Source organism: Hippocampus comes, unplaced genomic scaffold, assembly GCF_001891065.2.
Source record: "Hippocampus comes isolate QL1 unplaced genomic scaffold, H_comes_QL1_v1.1 scaffold143, whole genome shotgun sequence".
NCBI classification, from domain to species: domain Eukaryota; kingdom Metazoa; phylum Chordata; class Actinopteri; order Syngnathiformes; family Syngnathidae; genus Hippocampus; species Hippocampus comes.
Window position 1 is genome coordinate 519,725 of NW_017805504.1, and position 20,951 is coordinate 540,675.

Sequence of the window (20,951 nt, forward strand, 5' to 3'; positions counted from 1 at the left end):
TACGCAAAAAATCAGTAGCGCATGTGCCAAATCTATAATCATTTTACAGCTTCAAAAGTTTGAACAAAAAGTTTATTTATTTATTTATTTATTTATTTGTCACAATTGCACTGGCGAATATAATGCCATCATGCTTTTTTTTTTTTCAAGTGGGGTTGCAAGGGAGCGGGAGTGCGCTCGGGCTTCCATTATGTTAGTATAATGCACAGCGTAATCTATACAATTCAATCAGTTGAATTGAAGACTTTGTTTTTACTTTTTTCAACCGGGTGTGCAGAGGAGTGGAGGTGCGCCAGTGCTTTTGATACGTTCCAGCTTTAAAAATGTTGTCAAGGCAATTTTTTTCTAAATTTTACAGTTGAATTGGGAGCTGTACTGGCTATACTTTTTTTTTGAGTGGGTGTGCAGGGGAGAGGGGGTGCGCCAACCCACTCTTTCATTTCGGAAATGGTTGACTTTAATGGAATGCTAAACAGGCTTTGTTTTGAATTTTCCCCGGGTTGTGTGTCGGGATGCGCCAAGTCAGTTGTGATGTTGATGGCAGCGTTCATCTTAAAAAGTTCCCCCCGGCAAAAAAAAAAAAAAAAGCAAAAGAAAATATTTATTTACCCTTCTCCATTTGATCAAGTTTAACATGATGCCTTTTTTTGGCTTTGTTTTGGCTGATGTTGACAGGAGGTGTGCGGCTTAAAAAAGTTTGGCTGGCACCGTCGAGTTGAGTGGAGCACATCCAAATATCGAGGTGTTGTTTTTCTCCCAGAGTAGCTGTGTCAAACCATACAAAAGTTGATGTTAAAAAAAAAAAAAAAAAAAAAAAGTAGATCAGACGTGCCCGCGCACAATCCGTGTGGGGGCCGTGTTTGGCCGAAGTCAAAACAATCGCAAGAGCATCTGTCGAGGAAAGTTGGCATTTGTTTTTCCTCAACTTCACGGTTACATTTTCTTTTCCTCTTCTATTTTTTTTCCCCTCAGGTCATGGGTGGCACGCAATAGAAATCCGAGCTGTGACCTTGATCGATTGACACAGCAAGCGTGTGCTTGCGTTTCACCATGTCTGCAGGGAGGAACGGCGCAAGGTACCGCTATTGTCGATATTTGTCCAACCCAACTGTATTATTGTTGTCCTTGAAATAAATATTGTTGCCACGGAGGTGGTGGCCACTAGGACTGAGGGACCAGACAGAACCATACTTAGGTCAATTCGTAGGTCCGAGTTCAATGCAAACATGGTGCAGCAGCATTTAGTTGTTATGCTGCATGCAAATGGAATCAGCCGCAAACAGAACTGAAATTGGCATGAAGTGTAAATTCATAAATCCAGGCTAAAAATGATCTCCCCATACCTGTGATTTAGGTTTTTTAGAGCATTTCAATCAATCAATTTTTCCCAAATCATGTTCTCGCACTGAACATTTTTTGTGTTGTAATTTTACTCAATGTTTTTTTATTTATTTACTTTGCCTTTAAATGTCTACAATTTTTTTTTTTGCCTTTAACTGCTGTATTTAACTATCTGAAGCACATTGAGTTAGTTACCTTGTGTATAAAATGTGCAATATAAATGCAGTTGTGCCTTGCCTAGCATCAGTGCTAACATTCAGAATGTTACGCCTTGAATTATTATTGTTACTATTTATTATTACCGGTATTATTATTTTATTTTTTTTTTTTACAAAATACTGATAGCATCTGCAATTGCCACAAAGACCTCAACTCACCTTCCGATGGCAGCCAGGACACCTGGTGCTGATGTAACGCTAGCGCTACTACCTTGAGACGCAGTCACTATTTGCTGAGACGAGCACCTGTTGTTGCCATGGAGACCCTGGAGGCCACCTGTGTGCACATCACCGTGGCTCCCGTCACCCAAAGCCATTTGCATACTTTACAAGTGGAGGTAAAAGGACACGACACAGGCGGGGCCCGGCTGTGTCGGAGCCGCAAAGAAGCCAAGAGACGCTTTTGGAGATGCCTTGATGGCCCATCGGCCGAAGGTAAGCGACATTCGGATGTTTTATCGGCCGACTTCAACAGCCGCCTTGTTGGTCTCCTTGCTTTATTTGAAGAAATTTCGAAGAAACACGCCGCTTTTGTCTTTTCTGAGGCGTTTCACGTGTTTGTTGAGTCAGAGTGAACTTTAACAGCCAAGCGCGCTTCCTTGTTAATCATTTACTCGGCCAACTCGATTAAGAGTAGGAGTTGTTATATTATGCATTGGTGGACAATGGGGACATTTTTTTTTAATTTGTCAATATCAGTGGGAAAATAGAGAATTATTCTCACACAAAAAGAAGTGTCATGTTTTCCAAAGCAGCTACAAGGGAAGAAACAAAGTCGTGTCGTCCCTTGTCACTTGAGTCCCCTGGAGGACAGAAAAACATGTGCACAGACAACATGCGAACAATACGAACGCTATAGCTAGCCAGCGCTAATTTGCCCATTTGGGAACGAAGAGTGTTATGAGGCTAAATGATGGTAAATAAAACATTGGCTGGCTTTGCTGTAAATAATGGAAAGGCACGCAAGGGGAAGGGACTGCAGGAAGAGGAAATGGAGCGTTAAGCAGTGGCGCACTCGCCGTGGGCCAAAGAAAAACAGCTCGTCCCCACCGGCTTCACCTTGTGTCCACGGTCCACAAACTATTCACTACCGTGTTAAGTATGCTACAAAACCTTTGGCCTGCGAAGAAAAAAAAAAAGTATCAAATATAAACGATGATGTTCTAGAAAAGGTTTGTAACCCTCAGAGGCATTTTACAAAATTCTGCCGGTCCGCCATTCCTCATTCACGTCCAGTGTTGTATATTTTGTCCAACACATCTGTATTGTTAATTGTGGCAGTTTTGTCATTTTTTTTCAAGCCGAACCAAACTGTGATAATCTTCAGTCCGTCCACTCTTCGGTCATTCATCACAGTTCTTTTGTGCATATTCCCACCTATTGTACAGGAAGCGCAAAGTCTTTCCATATAAGGTCAACGGAAGCAACCCTGCTCGTCCTCAATGCAGCCCCACGAAAAAACACATAAGACAGTCTTGAATATGGATAATTTCACCAAGATTTAACAGAAAAGCACAACCCTAAAGGTTTATATGCAAATAAATACACATCCAAAACAGCTTCGACTCAAACAAAGATTGTAGATTTGCGTTGTCATCGCAAAGTGAAGTGACATCATCCGGTTCCGCCTCCTTAGCCAATCACGGCCATCACAGTCTCTACAGAGATCCTATTGAAAAGAGTAGCGCTCAATCTCGCGCGTGTATAGTCAATTCGGGTCATCGCTAAGAAACCCCCATGAACAAATACACGTGACAGGCGGGGCGTTTTTGTCAGCTGTCAAGAAAACGGGCGCCCGTCAGTAACGGACTGAGAGGTCCGTCTGTACTTGACCCGGTTAGTGGCGATTACAATGACAGATGAAAATCCACTTCCGTTAGTGCTTTGGCCATCTTTTTTTGTTTTATTTCCCGGTCATTCGTCAATGATCAGTAAACCGGGCTTCATCAGTGACGAGCTGACAGAATCTTCTGTCAGTCCTAACGTAATGCCACCCTCAGGTCAAGCTTCCTCAGCCAAAAGCATCTCAAATAGTTTGGTTGTCTGGTGAAAGTTATGGGACAAAATAGAGTCACATCTAAAATACAGAAAAGGTTCTGCAGTATACCGGTAGTCCTCTGCTTGTTTTATTGTATTTCTTTTTTTAACTGAACAGGAATAACTTCCCTCACTCAGAGACACTTCACGTCATTTGGTTACTTTTTAACAAAAGCATTAGAAGACAAAATAAGCACAAGATATCAATTTAGTTGTCGGTACAATATGTTGTTCAAGTGACACATTCCGATAGGATGCAAGTGTCCTCAACTAAGATACACTTCAAATGTTTTGTTGATAGAAGTGGGACAAAATATTTATTTGGAGCATCTCTGGCATGACATGTCAAACGCGTTGTTTAATTAAGGCTCTTGTCAGGATGATATGAACTGGAACCTCCCGTTTTGCTGAACGCAGGTGATAATAATTGCAGGAGCAGCTGCTTTGCCGTAAGCCCCAAAGCTTGAGGAAGTGAATGATTAGTGGCAACCCCAGATCCCCTCAGCCCAAGATGCGGCACTGGTCTGTATTAAAAAACAAACACTGGCTTTTATCCCCTGCAGGATTTATTAAGTGGACTGGTTGCCATAGAGACGCATTGGCGGGATATTGCCGGAATAAGGTGTAATGGGTCTCCTGACGCAATTCGCTCTGCTCCTGTGGAAGAACTTCACTCTCCGGAAGAGACAAAAGGTACCTCGGCAACACCCTTCTTTGTTTTTTGTTTTTTGTTTTTTTTGCAAATTCAACTTTGAGGACATTGCCGTTGCAGCATGTTAGCAAAGGCGAGAGACGAGCGATCTGCCCCTAAGCCGCCCCCACTGAGAACAAGAGCAATCTCACCTTAATGCCAACTAATTCAAAGTGTCACCTTTAATTTTGAGACATCTCATTGGTGTGCGCGTGATGTCACATCATCTACATCGTCGCGCTAACAAAGTCTGTCTTTGGCTGGAACAGAGACGAGGAAGCGTGAAGCGTTTGGTTTGAAGGACGCCGTCTCTTTGTGGTTCTCTGCAACTTTGAATGAGATGACGGCGGAAACTTCATGACCTGTCATTTGTTCAAATGTACTCGCAATTATTATTCTCATTGAAGAAAAAAAAAATGCGGTTTCTTTCATTTGATCGGCTGTCCTGAACTATAACTGGATAATTTTTTGGAGAGGTGAGTCACATCACTTTTGAATAAAATGTTACCACGGGGCGAGGCTTTTCACATATACTTGGTTATTTGTTGACAAAACATTATTCCACATCAAAATAGCTCCCCCTGGGAGCTTTTAGACAAAACATGACGCATCCCGTGCACTCTGCACTCGTCTAGTCACATGATTACCCGGCGTTTTATTGCCCCTCAATTATCAGCGCAATTGGATAAGAGGTCACGCACCGCTGGAAGATAACATTGTGTATTCCCGAGAAAATGGGACAGGGTCATTTGTCGAAGCATGTTGCGACAAAGATTCCAGCGCCTTCTTTGGGTGTTCCGTCTTTTCCTTTGTAACCTTGACAGTCAGTGGGAGTCACAACTGCCCACTTGTTTCCGAAGGGGCCCGAGCGCAGCGGTGCACCCGTTTGCCGCCGTAGAACAAAAGGCATCTTCGCGAGGAGACACTTTCATTAATTTCCTTACTTTGTCAGAATAACTTCAGGCAAAATTAAATTGCGTTTTTACAACTTTGTATCAGGGCGGGGGACGGGGGAAGTGGGATGCATCCGAAAGAAATACGTCGCTCTTTCTTCCTTCCTTCGGGATGGGGAAGGGAGACAGTGCGAGTTTTGTGTGCACGGAACGTAGGGTATTTGTGCGCTGTCGACATGAAAAACGACTATTAGATGAAACCAGTGGGAGTTGGCAAGGACAACAGTGCTTGCGGAGGGCTTGTAGAGGTTAATGACCAATTATATGAATGCCTCGCCAAGCATTTTAACATTTTATAACAGGCACGGCGCTGATTTTATGGTCCGTTCTTTCATATAATTTCAAAGGAGGAGATTATCTATTCACAAAGGCACGGGTGTCCAGTGGCAAATTCCCGAAGACACTAAGGAAGTCCATATAATTTCCCCCCCCCGCCTGCCATTTTCTTTTGCAGTTTCTAGTATCTCGCAGGATGCCTCGTCTGTAAATCAGTGAACTAGAAAGGCGCCCAGTCGAGCGCAGCGGACAACCTACATCGACGTGGAAAGATTGCGGTCTGCTTGTCACAATCGGTTAAATGCGCTTGGTTTGTTCACTTTGGCACGTTGTAAAATTTTGCTCCTGAACAATAAGGCTCTAAAGCGGGGGTGTCAAACATACGGCCCCCGACGAGGTTTGATGAGGCCGGCGGGATAATTTAAAAGTGAAAAAATGCATAAAAGACAGGATTTGATGTTTTTAATAAGGTGTAATTCATGGATTATCCGCTAGGGGCACACTGTTTTCTCCTTAGTTTGTAAAGTGTATTACATTTAGATTTTATATGCACATGTGTAACTGGTTTAAAAATTCCTTTCTTTATACACCTCTTTTAATCTTAAAATGCATTACTATATTTTTCAATACCAATTACTTGTTTTGTGCCTTTGTACAATCAGTGGGATCCGTTGCAATGCATATACTGTATATGTGAATGATAAAAGTAAATTGCACATTTGTCTAAGGAAATCTAAGGTGTTACATTACATGTTTTGTAACATTTTCCTAATGTTCTTGTGCTTCACTATCCCAAAAACAAAAGAAAGACATGATATTTTTGGTTATTTATAGCAGAATATGCTATCATTTTCATGGTCCGGCCCACTTGGCATCTACCGAGACTGTATGCGGGCCCAAAATGTGAAATGAGTTTGAAATCCCTGATCGAAAGGCACTCGACTAAGCCTTTTTCGGTTGGAGTGGCTGCAGTTCAGGACAGGGTCAGGATTTGTCATCCTATTCTAAAGCTATGTAGAGATCACCATCCCGAGTCTTTTCTGCAGGTGCGCTTGGTTGTGGAAATTGTTTGGCCTTTGTTCCTCTTTTTCATCCTGGTGTCGGTGCGCTTCACCACCGAGCCGACCCACAAGGGCCAATGTAAGTCGAAACTCATCCTCTGATCGGGTTGCGCGTCGTCTACAAGTGCTGAAACGTACAGAAGTGACCGCTTTCTTTCTTTAAGGCCACTATCCGAATAAAGCCATGCCATCGGCCGGGGTGCTTCCTTGGATTCAAGGTTTGGTGTGCAACGTCGACAATCCCTGTCTGAGTCATCCAACGCCAGGGGAGGCACCGGGACAAGTCAATAACTTTAACAACTCAATGTACGCCAACTTTAACCCTTTGACGCTCTCTGTAACCTGATAACATGATGAGCTGTCCAGTGTAGCAACCGCCGTGCCCGAAAGGGTTAAGAGCAGTAAAAGCAGACTGTAACGCTATCGCGATGACCTCGTCCGCTCAGAATTTCCAGGGCGCTGATTGAGTTGCAGAGCCTCCTGATGAACAAATCCATCCTCGGCAACGCCCAACGACTGGCTGACGACGTCACCCAGTGGGCCGCAATCATGTCGCGAGCTGACGCTCGGAACGGTAGGGGCCTTTGAATGTCAAGTGCTATGCCGGCGAGATAATCAGATCTAAATAGAGTCATAGAAAAACTCAACAATTCCGCCTCTTATGTCTTTGTCAAGTATTTGCCACCAAGGAAAAGTATCACCGTTGTTCAGATGACACCTCTGAGGATTTGTTGTTCTCCTTTATCCCTCAAAAACAACGAGGCGTGATTATTTATGACGCCGTTTTGCATGCAGACTGACAGATCATTTGTCTTGATAAGTTGCTGCTTTGCATTAGACCCATTTGGCGCAACGCTATTCAGATTCCCCCCCCCCTCTCTCCGCCCCACCCACGCTATCTAATTTGTAAATAGGCAAAGAGGGGAGGCGTGCCACCGCCGTACAACAAACAACTGGTGGGGAACATTTGCATTTCGGGGGTCAGCGGCTTGTAATATACAAGATTAAAATCCATCAAAGATCCAAGCAGAAGCATAATTAATGGGATGCGTCATCTGAGGTGAGACTACAAAAAGGTCGCGAGCAAGAACGATGGATGGGGCACAAAGTTTTGGATAGTTGGTAGAAGTGCTTTTGAAGCACAGTTGTCCCCCGCACATTCACGCCTCACTCTTCGCCAATTCATCTCGGTCTATTTTTTTTTCCAGTTCTTCCTCATCTACCCCGTAAAATAACGGTTGCTCTTTCCGTTCAAGGACAACCGGTTCAGCTGACGACTATTCTGAGCGATGACGAAACGTTCTCAGCGCATTTGAGAGAGAATTTGTCAATGCCGCTTCCAGTGGTCGAGAGCCTCATGGCTGCCAACATTTCTGTCAACTCGGTGGGTAAGACTGTAAAAAAAAAAAAAACAATGGAAAAATTTATGGTGAAACTTGCTAAATAGCATCCAAATTCCTAACGTTATAACTCTCGTGAATTGTCCTCTTACCAACACAAGATCCCAGTCCCTGCGCCTGGTACCCTTGGGAGCTTCTTGTGTGATGACAAAGACCTGGACCGCTACATCCATTTTCGCAGCCCGATGGAACGGGAGGCCTTCCAGAATGCCAGCTGCTCCCTGGCCCCCCAGCAGCTCAGTGACAGCCAGCGAGTGCTCCTGCAAAACCTGGACCCGAACAAAGTCTTGGCTCAGGTCAGACCTTCTTTGGATTCGGTCAAAAGAAACTTTCATGAAAAAGGCTTTATTTTTAATGCTTTTGCTTAAATGGCTTTTGAACTCTTTCATGCACCAGTAATGATAACCTATAACCTGATGACGTGATAAGCTGTCCACTGGAGTAACCGCTGGCCCTGAAAAAGTAAATATGGACATTTGATAGCGTAGTGTCTCGTAACCGATTTTGAGTTGTCTTGACGCACCGTAACCATGTAGTGAGACGTCTTGCTGCATAGTGTGACATGCCTTACGTTGTCCTTTGAATGGTTCATCGTCCAATCGGAAGACATTGCCCTCCTCCTGGACATGGCGCACACAATCACGATGTGGTGTGCAGTATTTTAAAAAGCTACTTGAAAAAGAGAGGAAATATTGACAAGCAGACGTAGCATTTCAACTCATGCTATCGTTGATAACGCAAAGCTAAGAGCTGATTCGCAAACAGAGTGTCATTAAACAAATTCGTTAGCTCGAGTTCTTTTTAGACAATAGAGGGCTGCGTCCTTTTAGCAATTACCCACAATGCACTACCGGCGGCCATATTGGAGGGCTGTTATAAACAAGACAATAGACTTCGTGTATGGCTTGTTTATAACAGCCTTCCAATATGGCCGCCGGTAGTGCATTGTGGGTAATTGCGAAAAGGACGGTCCCCTCTATAGTCCAATACCCTCCTCTCTCCACCATGATCTTTGTTTTCCAAAAAAAAAAACCCGCACTCGCCGACAATGCCTCTGTCGACTTGACATTGACAGCCCCTTGTCCCGCCTCCCGTTCGGCTCTGCGCCGAAGAACTGAATTATGACGGAAGTGCACAATGATTAGTGACAGACTTTTTTTTTTCTGGTAGCCTGACAGCATGACTGTCGTAAACAACAAAAAAAAAACCTCATATTGGTTAAGAAGACCATTAGGTTGAGCAGTTCTGATTTTAGATAGCTTGGGGATCGTGTTAGCCTAGGTTGGGTTCCGGCAAGGGATGAGTTAATTGTCATATGTACAGTAAAAAGACAGTGTTAGCACTGAGCAATGAAATGTTACTTAGCTAGTCTACCTCCACTTACACAAAGAAGATAAAAGATGTGTGTGTATGTGTGTGTGGGGAGGGCAACTTTAAACGTGGTATAGAGGTTCGTTGTTACAGTTACGGTTAGAGTCAGCCTGACTGTAATATTTTTATTCCTGAAAGAAATCACCAGAAAGACAAACTGTTTTAAAGTCAGTGTTAACTGCCATAGAAGTGTACGAGTACGTGTTAATGTTTCTAAAAGGTCGAAACACTATAACAGCCTGAGTGCTGTGTCGATGATGCATTGCTTGCAGTATATTACATTTTTGAGCTTCTCCCCCCCCCCCCCTTAGAGCAGGCGGTTCATTTTCCTGCTCACCTTTGTCTCCCCATGATGTTATTAAAATACATGCCATCGCCAGAAATATTTATTAGAAGCGATGTTCTCTTGAATTCTTTTTAAATCTCACAGCTCCCGCTGGGATTATGCAAGCCCGCACTTTTTTTTCTTTTGAGTTTATCTTGGAGGGAAAATATATGGCCCAGCAAATCCAATAAATAAGTGATAAGGCGAGGAAGTTTGTAGGGGAGATTATTTGAACAATTTCAGCCCACAGGCGCAGTAAAAGAAAAGCCTCGGAAAAAATAGAGTGCACAAAAAAAAAGCTCTCGGGCGCCGTCACAAAATGGATGGAATAGAACATCAAGACATCGCACTTAAAGGACCACATGCGGAATGACGGCGATAACAACGCCGTTAATGAAAGGACAACCGCGTGAGTCAGAGTTTAACACTGAGCTGGTGAATGGCAGTCGCCTGCCTCAACCGTGTAGACAGATTTAGGTTATCAAATTGGCTTGTTTTCTTTTTTTTTTTAGCACTCTTCCTTCCTCGGAGGTTTTCACAATTGCAATGGTGACCTTAACAACCATAGTTTTCCCACCCCAACTTGTAATAATGTGTACTTAGGAGAGTGTGCGCTCCGAAGAACGTCTACCATTTTGAGGTACTTTACTTCTAAGGACGTTTAACGTAAGATTGTTGACTTGCTAGCGTGTGCGGAAGTTGTTTGCTCGTAAGAATGCGGGCTTATGAGGGTGTGTACTTCTAATGGTTTGTACGTTGGAGATACTTTCCTCGGAAGGACTTTCATCGTAAGAATGTGTACTTGTAAGGACAGGATATGTACTTGTAAGGAGGCATAGGTTATTGTATGGCTGTGTACTTGCCAATGAAAGTATGTACTTCTCAGGATACCTTTGTGGTAGTTTCCCCAGCAAGAATGTGTAACTTGTGGGCACGTTTACTTGTAAGGATGCAAACTAAGAGAATCTTTGCTCATTTTTGACCAGCCTTCTCTGTGAACCAAAAAAATAAAAATAAAATCACAAAACTGACCACGGTTTTGGAAGTTATTAACCCGAGCATCCATGAATAAGGCCAGTTTTTCAGTTATCAGTTACTTTCATGTACTTTCTCGATGCTCGGCATGAATTCCAAGCAGACCGGTGACTGTGATTCAGATTGATATAATATTCCTCCAGCTGCCGTCAGCTTTGGATTTGGATGCCGTTGACGTGACGGTGCTGCTTGCGAGAACAACGGCGAACGCCCTCCCCGTTCTACAGGAGGTTTGTATTCCAGTCACGTACAAGATCTTTTATTTATATGATCAAATGATGTTTTTTTTTTCCCCTCTCTCTTTCTTTTTTAAACCAGGTGAGCCGTTTGCAGGACTCCATGATCCTTGCCTGGTCGCTGGATTTCCAGGGGGACATGATTGGCAGCATCAATATGCTTCTCTGCGGAAAGCAGCTTGACTCCAATTCCACCAACGTGACCCTCGACTCCCTGTCGCTCAGACGAGCGGTTAGCAAGCAGTCAATCACGAGCGACCGCAACACTTCCAGTGAGTCTCCTCTCAATATTTAATAATATTTCCGCATTTTAGCCTGACCGTGTACGAGCTGCGTTGGCCAAAAGGGGCGAAATGTATTATTCCAGTATTCACAAGTGAATATTTAACTTGTGGGGATATTTTCTTTTCAGGCATCTTTAGTTACAGAGGTTGTTTACTGAAAATGAGTTTTGTTTCTTTCAAATGATGTGCTTTGTGTCTTCTGGAGACACTTGTGCAATGTTTCTTCTCAGTTGTTTTGGATTTGGGCATTTAGCACCACTGTTGTTGACTGTGTGTGATTGGATACACTCACAATTCCTTGTTATTAGATTTTGCTGCGGGAGTAAGAAACACACTCCCATCGGCCGATGAGTTATTTGCCCTGCGAAAAGGAGAGCAAACAGAATGACGACTCTTTGTTAGACAATAGCTGTGCCGCAAAAATGCCCTCAGGCTGCATGGCCAAGGCCTGAGGGGGCGAAGCATTGGCGAAGCGTCGTTGCATATTTCAAAGGCGCTTTTTGTTTCCGCTTCTTCCCAACGTCCATGCCCGAATGTTCAATGTGCCGAAGGCTTTCCGGTTGGCCAATTTAATTCCATAACATCCCAGAGAATTAGATCTTACGCGTTGGACGTTTCATTAAAACTTCTCACGAGGAAGAAGCGGCACACAATTAGATTTTAATAAGATGCCGCTGTTCCCTGGGAAATAAAACAAAGTTGCACAGCAAAGAGCAACGGCATGCTGGTGCCAGCACAAATGAGCACAAACACGGTGTCATCCAGACAAACTAAGCACTAACGTCTCTGTTAGCACGCTAATGGCTGTTTTGGCATTTTCCTGCACTTAAATGAATCCGGCAATGTGTTGCGGCCGTGTGTGTAAATGGTCAATTACAACTGCTTTGGAAATGTAAAAGCACTCACAAAGGCATTGTATAACACAGACTTTTAAGTCCTACTTGAACCCTATTTTTGCTATCTTAATGTTTGAGATTCGTTCTTTTTTTTTTTTTTTTTTCTGTGCAGATATTATCGGCTCAAAGAGCTCTGCGGTAGTGTCTCGCATAAAAATAGATCACGTATCGCCATTGCCAGCTAATGATTAGAAGCTCATCTTGGTGGGCCACCATTACACAAAGTGGCATCTGTCGCCGCCTTTGATGGGAACAGCTGGCCAGGGTCCGAGTAGAGGGCGGCCATTAGCTCTCCGCTCGCGCCGACCTCCCAGCAACACCTGCAAGAGGCGGCGAGCGGGCAGGAGGGCTCACGTTTAATTGCAGTGAAAATGCCTGCTAACATCTCGCCCTCAGGGACGATGGCGGAAATAAAAAAACTCCATAAAGAATGAAAAGCCGTTGTACCTTACAAAGTGTTGCTCAGTAAGGATGTGTACATGTGATGTGGTTGACTTTGAAGTATATCCACTTGTGACAATGTTTACTTGTATGTGTACTTGTGATCTCGTTGCAATCGGTCCTTGTGAGATTGTTTACTTGTTAGTATACGTATTTTCGAGGATGCTTTACTTGTCTACTAGAGAGCATGTGTACCTGTGATATTTTGTTTAATCTTATCTGAATAAGTGCGGCCCTAAAAGACTGGAGTCATTTTGCAGTGGAGACAAGTGTGGTGCAGTACAATCGCTGATCCTCACTTAACCCCCTTGCGGCTTTCCCAACCTGCTGCTATTCACATCGGCGGCCCAGTTAAATAAATAATGACGCCGCGACGGCTGTGCACGATTCTCACTGTATACAAAAACCTTTTTTAAAATTTGGGGACTCGGGTGGAAATAAATCCCTCGGATGGTATTTAGTGGTGAATACTAAAAACTAGAAATTCAATACCTCCTCTCATAGCGCTGTGATCATAAGTTTTGATCATGAAAACTCAGTGTCCATATATTTTGTAAGCGCAAAAACTACCATCTTTTCCGCACTACAAGGCGCACCTAAAAGCATTCAATATTGTCAAAACCCAACAGTGCACCTTATAATCCGATGCGCCTTATATATGAATCAATATTCTGATTTCTTGGACAAATTATTTTAAATGTTCTGTAAAGCGTTTTGTTACAGCTGCAGCGGTTGTGAAAGTGCGCTCTATATATGAAACCAGTTTTAAAATTGGCCATTCATTGAAGGTGCACCTTATACTCTGAAGCGCCTTATAATGCGGAAAATACGGTACGATTGTTTTCCTTCTCACCATGGCTTCTGCAGGTTCTTTTTGTCAAACCTTCATTGACACTCTGGAGGGAACCCCGGGTCTCCGTTACCTCTGGAGCACATTCAAGCTCTTTTTCCGAGGAAAAGTCCTTTTCACACCTGATTCCCCGGCAACACGCCTCATCGTGAAAGAGGTAATGAACGTACTGACACAGGTGCAGGCTTTACCGTGGCCAACAGTTAAGGGCCCGTCTCGTTCCGACCGACGTATTCAATGCTGCTTGGTTCTGATAAGCATCCCTTTGTGTTGTTGACATTCAGGCTAACAACACCTTCAATGCCTTGGCGATGCTGAAAGAAATGGCCGACGCTTGGGACGAATTGGGGCCGCGTGTTTGGGATTTCTTTCAGAACAGCCAGCAAGTCAACGCAATACGGGTAAGATTGATTGAATGTGACACCTGCCCTGTTGATCAATCATCAAGTTCCACCAAGACAATTTAGAGTGAGGCTCACTGGCGAACTTTTCTATTCTGTTGTAGTTTGTCGTGTCGACCGACAAATGACCGAGATGCCTTCTACCCGGACAAAAAGCTATTCTACTCTTTGACATGTGGTATTGTTTAGCACATGACTCTGAAGCAGCGAAAACTTTTTGTGCCGACTTAGCGATAACCGAGTCGCATTCTTGCCAGACATTATTCTTGCCAGACAATTTTAGGTGTGAGGTTTCACTTAGCACTACCGCCAACAAGGTTTAATGCCCAAACCAGGACTTTGCTGGTCCATTGATGGTCTCAAGCAAGACCCGCGTGCGTGAAGAACACCGCCATTTCCAGTCCAACCTTTGGCTAAAAAAAAAAAAAAAAAAAAAAAAAAGAATAACTCATGATGTATACACTCGGCAGTATGTTTTCAAGCCTCCTGTTTAGTATGGGAACCGAGAGATGGAAGTAATTATGGATAAGTACAGGATAATTTTCATCCCGGCAGAAGGGATTATCTCTCGAAGTAGAGGACATGGACACTTTGCCTCCACCTCTATCCCTTTCCCTCCCTCTCCTTCTCTCTCTTGCAGTATTTCCTTGACACTGACATTACTCTAGTGTCACTCCAAATGAGCTTATAGGCAGCTGGAGGGAAGCAGACATCGGGATCTCCACATAGCTGCGGTATTCATTACCCTAGCCCTAACCTTTACACAAATGGGCACGCATTCCTCCTTTGTCTTCATTTTCTCCGCCACCACTGCCGCTCTGCTCTTTTCTCTGCCGCCGCCGCGTGCTACGGGGCCAGCGGCTCGCGGGGCGTTTCGTCATCACTGGCAGAGGTCGTTCAAGGTCGCCGACGTGTTTTAGTTTTGATGGACCAATTACCGCAGCCGGCGAGTCCGTCTGAGGTGCGGAGCTGAAAAGAAAGGCTGTGAGCAGAGCTGCTAAAAAGCCAACAGAGTGAAAATGGAAAATGACATGGTCATGAAAATGATGTCCAAATCAGCTCGTTGGTAACAATGCTTACCCAACTGACAATTATTCGAGTTAGAAAGATTCGGATTCCAATCTGACGTTGTGAAGCTTAGTCAATTGAGCAAAGACTTGACGCATGGTATTTTTGACACATGATGCATATACCGTGTGCTATTGTTTGACATGTAATATTGACATAATGTATACATACTGACCAACCATTGATGATATGATTATGTCCTGGAATGTAGCTCATTTTTTGTAACCGTAAGCTGTCGTCTGTAAACGTACGTTGTCTTGTCAGAATTTGCTGGCCAATCCGGTGTTTGCCGCCGCCCTGGACCAACGTCTTAACGGCACTGGCTGGACCGCCGCTCTGTTGGCTAACTTCCTCTACAACGGCGCCCCCGAGGATCGACCCAGCGGGGTCCCACCCCACGACTGGCGGGACCTTTACAACGCCACCACCCAGACTCTTCAGCTTCTGTCCGACTTCCTCGGCGTGCGTATCCATTGCGGTATTTTTCTATAGCTTTCATGTCGGCTGTAGTTTTTCTCTTTTTTCAGCGCACAAAAAAAATTATTTTCACTCATTTCTGAGTCGTGAGAGGCCTCGCTGTTTGCCAAGGTTTAATGGCATCAAATTCAGCGCGAGCACACACTCGCAGTTGATGTATTGATCTGCGCCACAGTTTGTGGCGGGGCCCATTTTCCCACTCGGTGTGCTCAAACACGTGTGGAAAGACGATTCTCACACACACTTCAAAGTCAGGTTTGTCGATTGCTGTTCTCGTGGATTCATGTGCTCGACTTGCCAAAAAGTTTTTAGGGGGAAATTTCAGATCACTTTTCCGAAGCTCAGATGAAGTAGAGTTTCGATTCCACCGAAAAAAATGTGCGCCCTTTTGTGACAGTGTTTGGACTTGAACAAGTTTGATGGCGCTCCCAGCGAAAGCCAGCTGGTGGGCAAAGCACTGGAGCTCCTCAAGAATGACACTTACTGGGCCGGCATCGTGTTTGTCAACCTGCTGCCCAACGCCAGCCGAGTCCCTCCTCACGTCCACTACAAGATCCGCATGGACATCGAGGAGGTGGAGCGCACCAACAAAAGAAAGGAACGGTACGCAACAGGGCAGATGGGACGCATTCTAAGTCATTCGCCACACCGCATTACACACACCATACTCATCGTATTGATTGACCCATAGCATTTTTGACAGATGGTACACATATTATTGTTTGACACGTGGTCCGTTTCCCATTGCAGTGAAACTTCTCTAAAATGAAACCTACATGGGCGAAAATACCCCCTAGTGTGAAAAAATGTTCATGCATGAAAGCCATTCCCACTTTTCTGCTCCCCCATGACGAAAAGTCCCCCTGTTCGTTATACAAAATCTTTTTCTCTGCTCTTGCCTTGCAACGAGGTTCACTACGAAAACAAGCCTTTCGCAAAAGTCTAATCTAACCTCAGCATGCCACAGCGACCTCTACTGCTTCGTTAGGAAACGACAACAGCAACCACCACACTGGTTTACACATGCGCAGTCGTACAGAAAGTATTTGTTATTGTTCGTTTCAGGCCAGCACGAACGTTGCATTGCTAAAATGGCGACAAAATGGACCTTTGCATACCAACGAGTTAAGAAAAGAAAAGCTTGAAGACAGGATAAAGGTAATAAAAATGAAAGATGGAGGAAGCAAAATAAAAGACATTATGCAAGAAATTGATGTAAGTGAAAGTAAATGCTGATCGTAAAAGTCGCAATTTCTTTGCCGTTTTTCTTTCTACGCTGGCTATATGAAGTGTCAAATAAGTCTAGGCTCATACTTATGCACTATTGGAATAAAAATAAAAAGTACACATATACGTTTTATGTGTTTGTTCGTGTTTCCGTCTGAGATAAAATTTGCTACAGTGAAAAGTCCCCTGTTGTGAAAAATTTCTTGCTGCAAACATGATTTCGTTGTAGAGGAGTTTCACTGTAGTATCTTTTTTCATGTAGTGTGTAAGGGTCTCCGGTATTTTATCTACTACTTGCGAAAAGGTTTGGACTTTTTTTATTTTTGAAAGCCGTCATGTTATCATCTTATAAATTTGAGTGTCTTTTTTTTTTTTTTGTGTGGTAGTGTCTAAAAGACACTATCCAGCACAGATGACAATGTGTCTACTTTTAATAAGGTCATGGTCTCCGGGGGCCCGAGACAACTCTTTTAACGACCTGCGTTATATACGAGGAGGCTTCGCCTACCTGCAGGACATGATCGACCACGGCATTGTACGAACGCAAACATCCACCACCCAACCCTTCGGCGTTTTCGCTCAGCAAATGCCGTACCCTTGCTACGTGGATGACACGTGAGTATAATGTTTTTTTCTTTTTTTTTCTTTTTTTTTTTATTTGCGGGATCAAACCTTCCCCTCTTACTGGGAACCTAAAACAAAAGACCTTTATTTTTATGAAGAGGTTTTTGTAATAGGAAGCAACGTTTAAAACAAAATGACTATTATGGAGCAAACCGAAAAGAACCAGAGCAGCAAAAATGAAGCACGTCCCGTTCTTATAAAATAGCTGACCACTGTTAAAGTCAACTGGAAATGATGCCATTTTCACATAACAGAGCTACGATAGTTTTTTTTTTTCATTAAACCTGCGCCTCTGTTTACGTGTAGGTGCTGCTGTTTTGATGCGCAAAAGAATTATAATAGGCATGTGGTGTTTTTGACACACGTTTGTGCGGGCCCTTGTGCTGTTTTGGTGAGCAACTGAGTTCCAATGGACTTTGCCACATGGTACCCATGGTATTGTGACATGTGACGTATGGACACATGGAAGCGTGGTATTCTTTGACACATTACCGTATTTTCTGCACTAAAAGGCGCACCTAAAAGCTTTCAATTTTCTTAAAAGCTTACAGCGCGCCTTAAAATCCGATGCGCCTTGTGTATGGTCATTACGGTAATATTTCGACCCCAAAATGGCTCCTTGCTCGAGACATGCTGACAACGCAGAGTTCAAACTCTGCGGTTACGCAGAGTTTGAACTCAAAGCGATCGGTTACGCAGTTGAACACGGAAATAGAGCAGCGGCAAGAGAGTTCAACGTTAACGAGTCAATGTTATAACTTGCTGTTGGTGAAGTGAACTGTGTCGCTGCTTTATTAAATAAGTGTTACTGACATCTGATCGTTCTGTTGGCGTTTCCTTGAGCGTAGCTCCATCTAGTGGATGCATTGTAGATTGCGTCTTATAATACGGTGCGCCCATTGTATGAAAAAAATTACAAAATAGGCCATTCATTGAAGGTGCGCCTCATAATCCAGTGCGCTTTTGAGTGCGGAAAATACGGTAATCAGTTTCCCATTATTTTTGTCTTTGTAAAAAAAAAAAAGGCTGGCAGTTAACTTGTACAAAACACATCTCCACACTTCAAGTGCGGTGTTAACGTGACTCGGTGGCTGTTGCCGTTTTAGTTAGCGACAGCATTCAAATGGACTCTGCAGCTTGCCCTTGCCTGCTCGCGGTTTCTCTCCAATTTCTTTCCTGATAGTTGAAAATACGGATGCATGGGCTACCAGGAGGCCCTTGAAGAAAAAAACCTCCGGATCCTCTCGTGTTTGTCTAACTGAATAACTGCCATCCGTGCGAGTCATCAATTTAACAAAACAAACAAACAAAAAAACTCCCAAACAATAAAAACGTTTAATCAGCCTTGAAAGGGACTAGCAATGCAGTCAGTCCAAACTATCGATTTTCGACACACCACAGGAAATTCCCTAATAGCTGATGGGTGCTGAATTATTCATGCGGGTCTCTTCCTACCGTAGGCATTTGATTCACATCACCCAAGATGCTCGGTGTACGTAACACAGACCGCTTTAATCCCGTTTCATCATGTAAGCGCCGTATCGCCTGGAAAAAAAAAGAAAAATCTTCCGACTTCCACCCTCATAACATGACGCTAATAAAGCAAAAGGCCCGGAGATAATTACTGGGGAGATTTAACAGCACCGTACCCTTGCCGCAGAGCTGAACACAAAATATTCAGCTGCAGTAGGACTGCCATTTCCAGAGATTAGAATCTAATTTCAAAGCATTATGTGCTTTACATTGCAGAGAATTTTTCAATCAAGCGATATTTACGTGATGTTTGGGTAGCTCGGATGAAAATGATGACTTTGTTTGGCTGTTTAATCATCATCGCCCTCTTTTGGAGGACGTTCGGTGTTTTGGCATTACTCATAACACATGTAAAATGACCCAGACTTCTTGGTTTGAAGTGGTCATTGACAAATTCACTGGTTGACGACTATCGAGTCATTGGCGGGACCCTGCTGTGTCTCGGCTCTCTGCTCACCCTGCATACCACCACCCGCATTGTTTTAGCAGCCTTTCTGTTCCTAAAAATCTCCACTACTTTTTCTTCTTCAATTTTTGGCAAATTTGCAAGGCATGTCTATGAACAGTCTTACAAAGCCATGCTCCAAAAGACACGAAAAGGCTGCCATTTTGGTTTGTAGGAGTTTTTTTTCAGGGTCATCGTCTCCATTTTAAAGGGCCGCATCAAAGACAAACTTGTCCAAGAGATTTTATCCGACTGCGAGCAAACTTGGACCGCGTTGACTTGACAGATGGGCCGAATTGATGAAGTGGAATTTTGATTTGCATTGCATTTCGATTGGGGTGTTTTACATTCATAACGATGGCAAATCGGACAGACTCCAGCCCCCTCGGTCGCCATGTTCCGTCTCCCCGAGAGAACCGATTAATAATTACAGAAGATAAATGGAAGCCATAAAGCACTGCAATACCCTCAGTCCCAACACCATTTACTCCCTCGCCCGTGCCGCCGCACGGGCAATCCGATAAATTATTAACCCTTGAAAATTGCTATTTCATTCATGAATAATTGAAAGAGGAATCAGACAAAGGAAGATGCGCTGAAACAGAGAGATGGGAATGGACCGTGGCGGTAATTATTTTAACAGCAGAGTCTCCAGGCAAACGAACGGATAGGAAGAACTAGAAGCTTTGCGTAGACGTATTTAAACAGCTGCCGATTTGCATTGTTTTAGATGAGATAATTCCCCGCCGAAAATTGAACTTGTGGAGACATAGGATGGCGGATCAGTGCCATGAGAGCAACACTAATGATCCGGTAGAAATGACGTGTCCGTTTCCAGGTGTCCTTCAAAAGTCAACTCGAACTCCAGATTTTATGCGATTGCTGTTAAACGTGCACCAAAGATACTGGACAGATAGACCACGTTTAACTGCAAGGAATTAGAGTTTTTATTATCGCCTGTTAACTGAGCATGGCATTGGTGGTTGACATAAAACATGCTATGCTAATAGTTCAGCTCCGCAAGGTCAGAGGCTTAGATAGTTATGCAAAATTTGGTTGTCATATTTATTTAAGATTTAAGATTTAAGAAAACCTTTATTAGTCTCGCAATGTCAATATATCAAGAGTAGAATCATAAAAAAGCCACCAAAAAAAAAATCCATATCTGGAAAGACAAGAAATTTGCCATTTTGGTTTGAAGCAGACATTTTAGGCAGACATTTTTCGCATTCACAACGATCCTTCAAATGCTCAGTTGCTCCCAAATTAAAACCACAAACTGTATATTAGCTCAGTGGGCCTCCTATTTTTTACACCCCCAAAAAAAAAAAAATACTAAGCTCTGCTAGTACCACCATTATTAAAATGCGATCGTCTGCCCTGTCTAATAGGGAAATAGTAATCGGCGGCAACGGTGTATGTTGAAGTGGTACATCTCAACAGTATTAAGAAATTTGCATGTCGGGGAGGAGCTACAATTAGCCTGGGTTGTTACAGAGAGTCATCGTTGTACTGATGGATTATTATTATTATTGTTTTTTGGGGGGGAAGATAATGTAGAAGACTTTGAAATGATGTTAAACGGTGTTAAGATCACATTTTGGTGTATGTTTATGGTTTAAACGAATGGTTGTTTCAAACAGAAGTAACCCCCACCTAAACCCCCCTCTTGCCCCATAGTGGCATTTTGCTGTGAAGCCAACCAAAGTGTATTAGCTCCCGCTGTCTTCCCATCGAGCCAACACGTGCCGCGGCCTGTGA

General features: G+C 43.6%; 1 protein-coding gene across 3 annotated transcripts in view; it reads left to right on the forward strand.

Annotated features, from left to right (window-relative positions):
• The first annotated feature begins 1,748 nt into the window (after nucleotides 1-1,748).
• The window catches only part of LOC109520361 (ATP-binding cassette sub-family A member 1), a 70,362-nt gene continuing 51,159 nt past the window's right edge, over nucleotides 1,749-20,951 (forward strand). Inside the window, exons 1-14 of one of the 3 annotated variants that reach the window (XM_019877518.1) lie at nucleotides 1,749-1,994; nucleotides 4,160-4,289; nucleotides 6,563-6,656; nucleotides 6,742-6,883; nucleotides 7,024-7,151; nucleotides 7,834-7,961; nucleotides 8,079-8,273; nucleotides 10,852-10,938; nucleotides 11,027-11,216; nucleotides 13,433-13,572; nucleotides 13,700-13,816; nucleotides 15,149-15,346; nucleotides 15,759-15,964; nucleotides 17,027-17,203. In XM_019877518.1, the coding sequence (XP_019733077.1) occupies nucleotides 4,224-4,289; nucleotides 6,563-6,656; nucleotides 6,742-6,883; nucleotides 7,024-7,151; nucleotides 7,834-7,961; nucleotides 8,079-8,273; nucleotides 10,852-10,938; nucleotides 11,027-11,216; nucleotides 13,433-13,572; nucleotides 13,700-13,816; nucleotides 15,149-15,346; nucleotides 15,759-15,964; nucleotides 17,027-17,203 (1,868 nt within the window). In that variant the 5' untranslated portion in view covers nucleotides 1,749-1,994; nucleotides 4,160-4,223. Of the gene's footprint in view, nucleotides 1,995-4,159; nucleotides 4,290-6,562; nucleotides 6,657-6,741; nucleotides 6,884-7,023; nucleotides 7,152-7,833; nucleotides 7,962-8,078; nucleotides 8,274-9,809; nucleotides 10,314-10,851; nucleotides 10,939-11,026; nucleotides 11,217-13,432; nucleotides 13,573-13,699; nucleotides 13,817-15,148; nucleotides 15,347-15,758; nucleotides 15,965-17,026; nucleotides 17,204-20,951 lie in introns of those variants that run through there. The other 2 variants (XM_019877517.1, XM_019877519.1) reach the window with 2 other exon arrangements.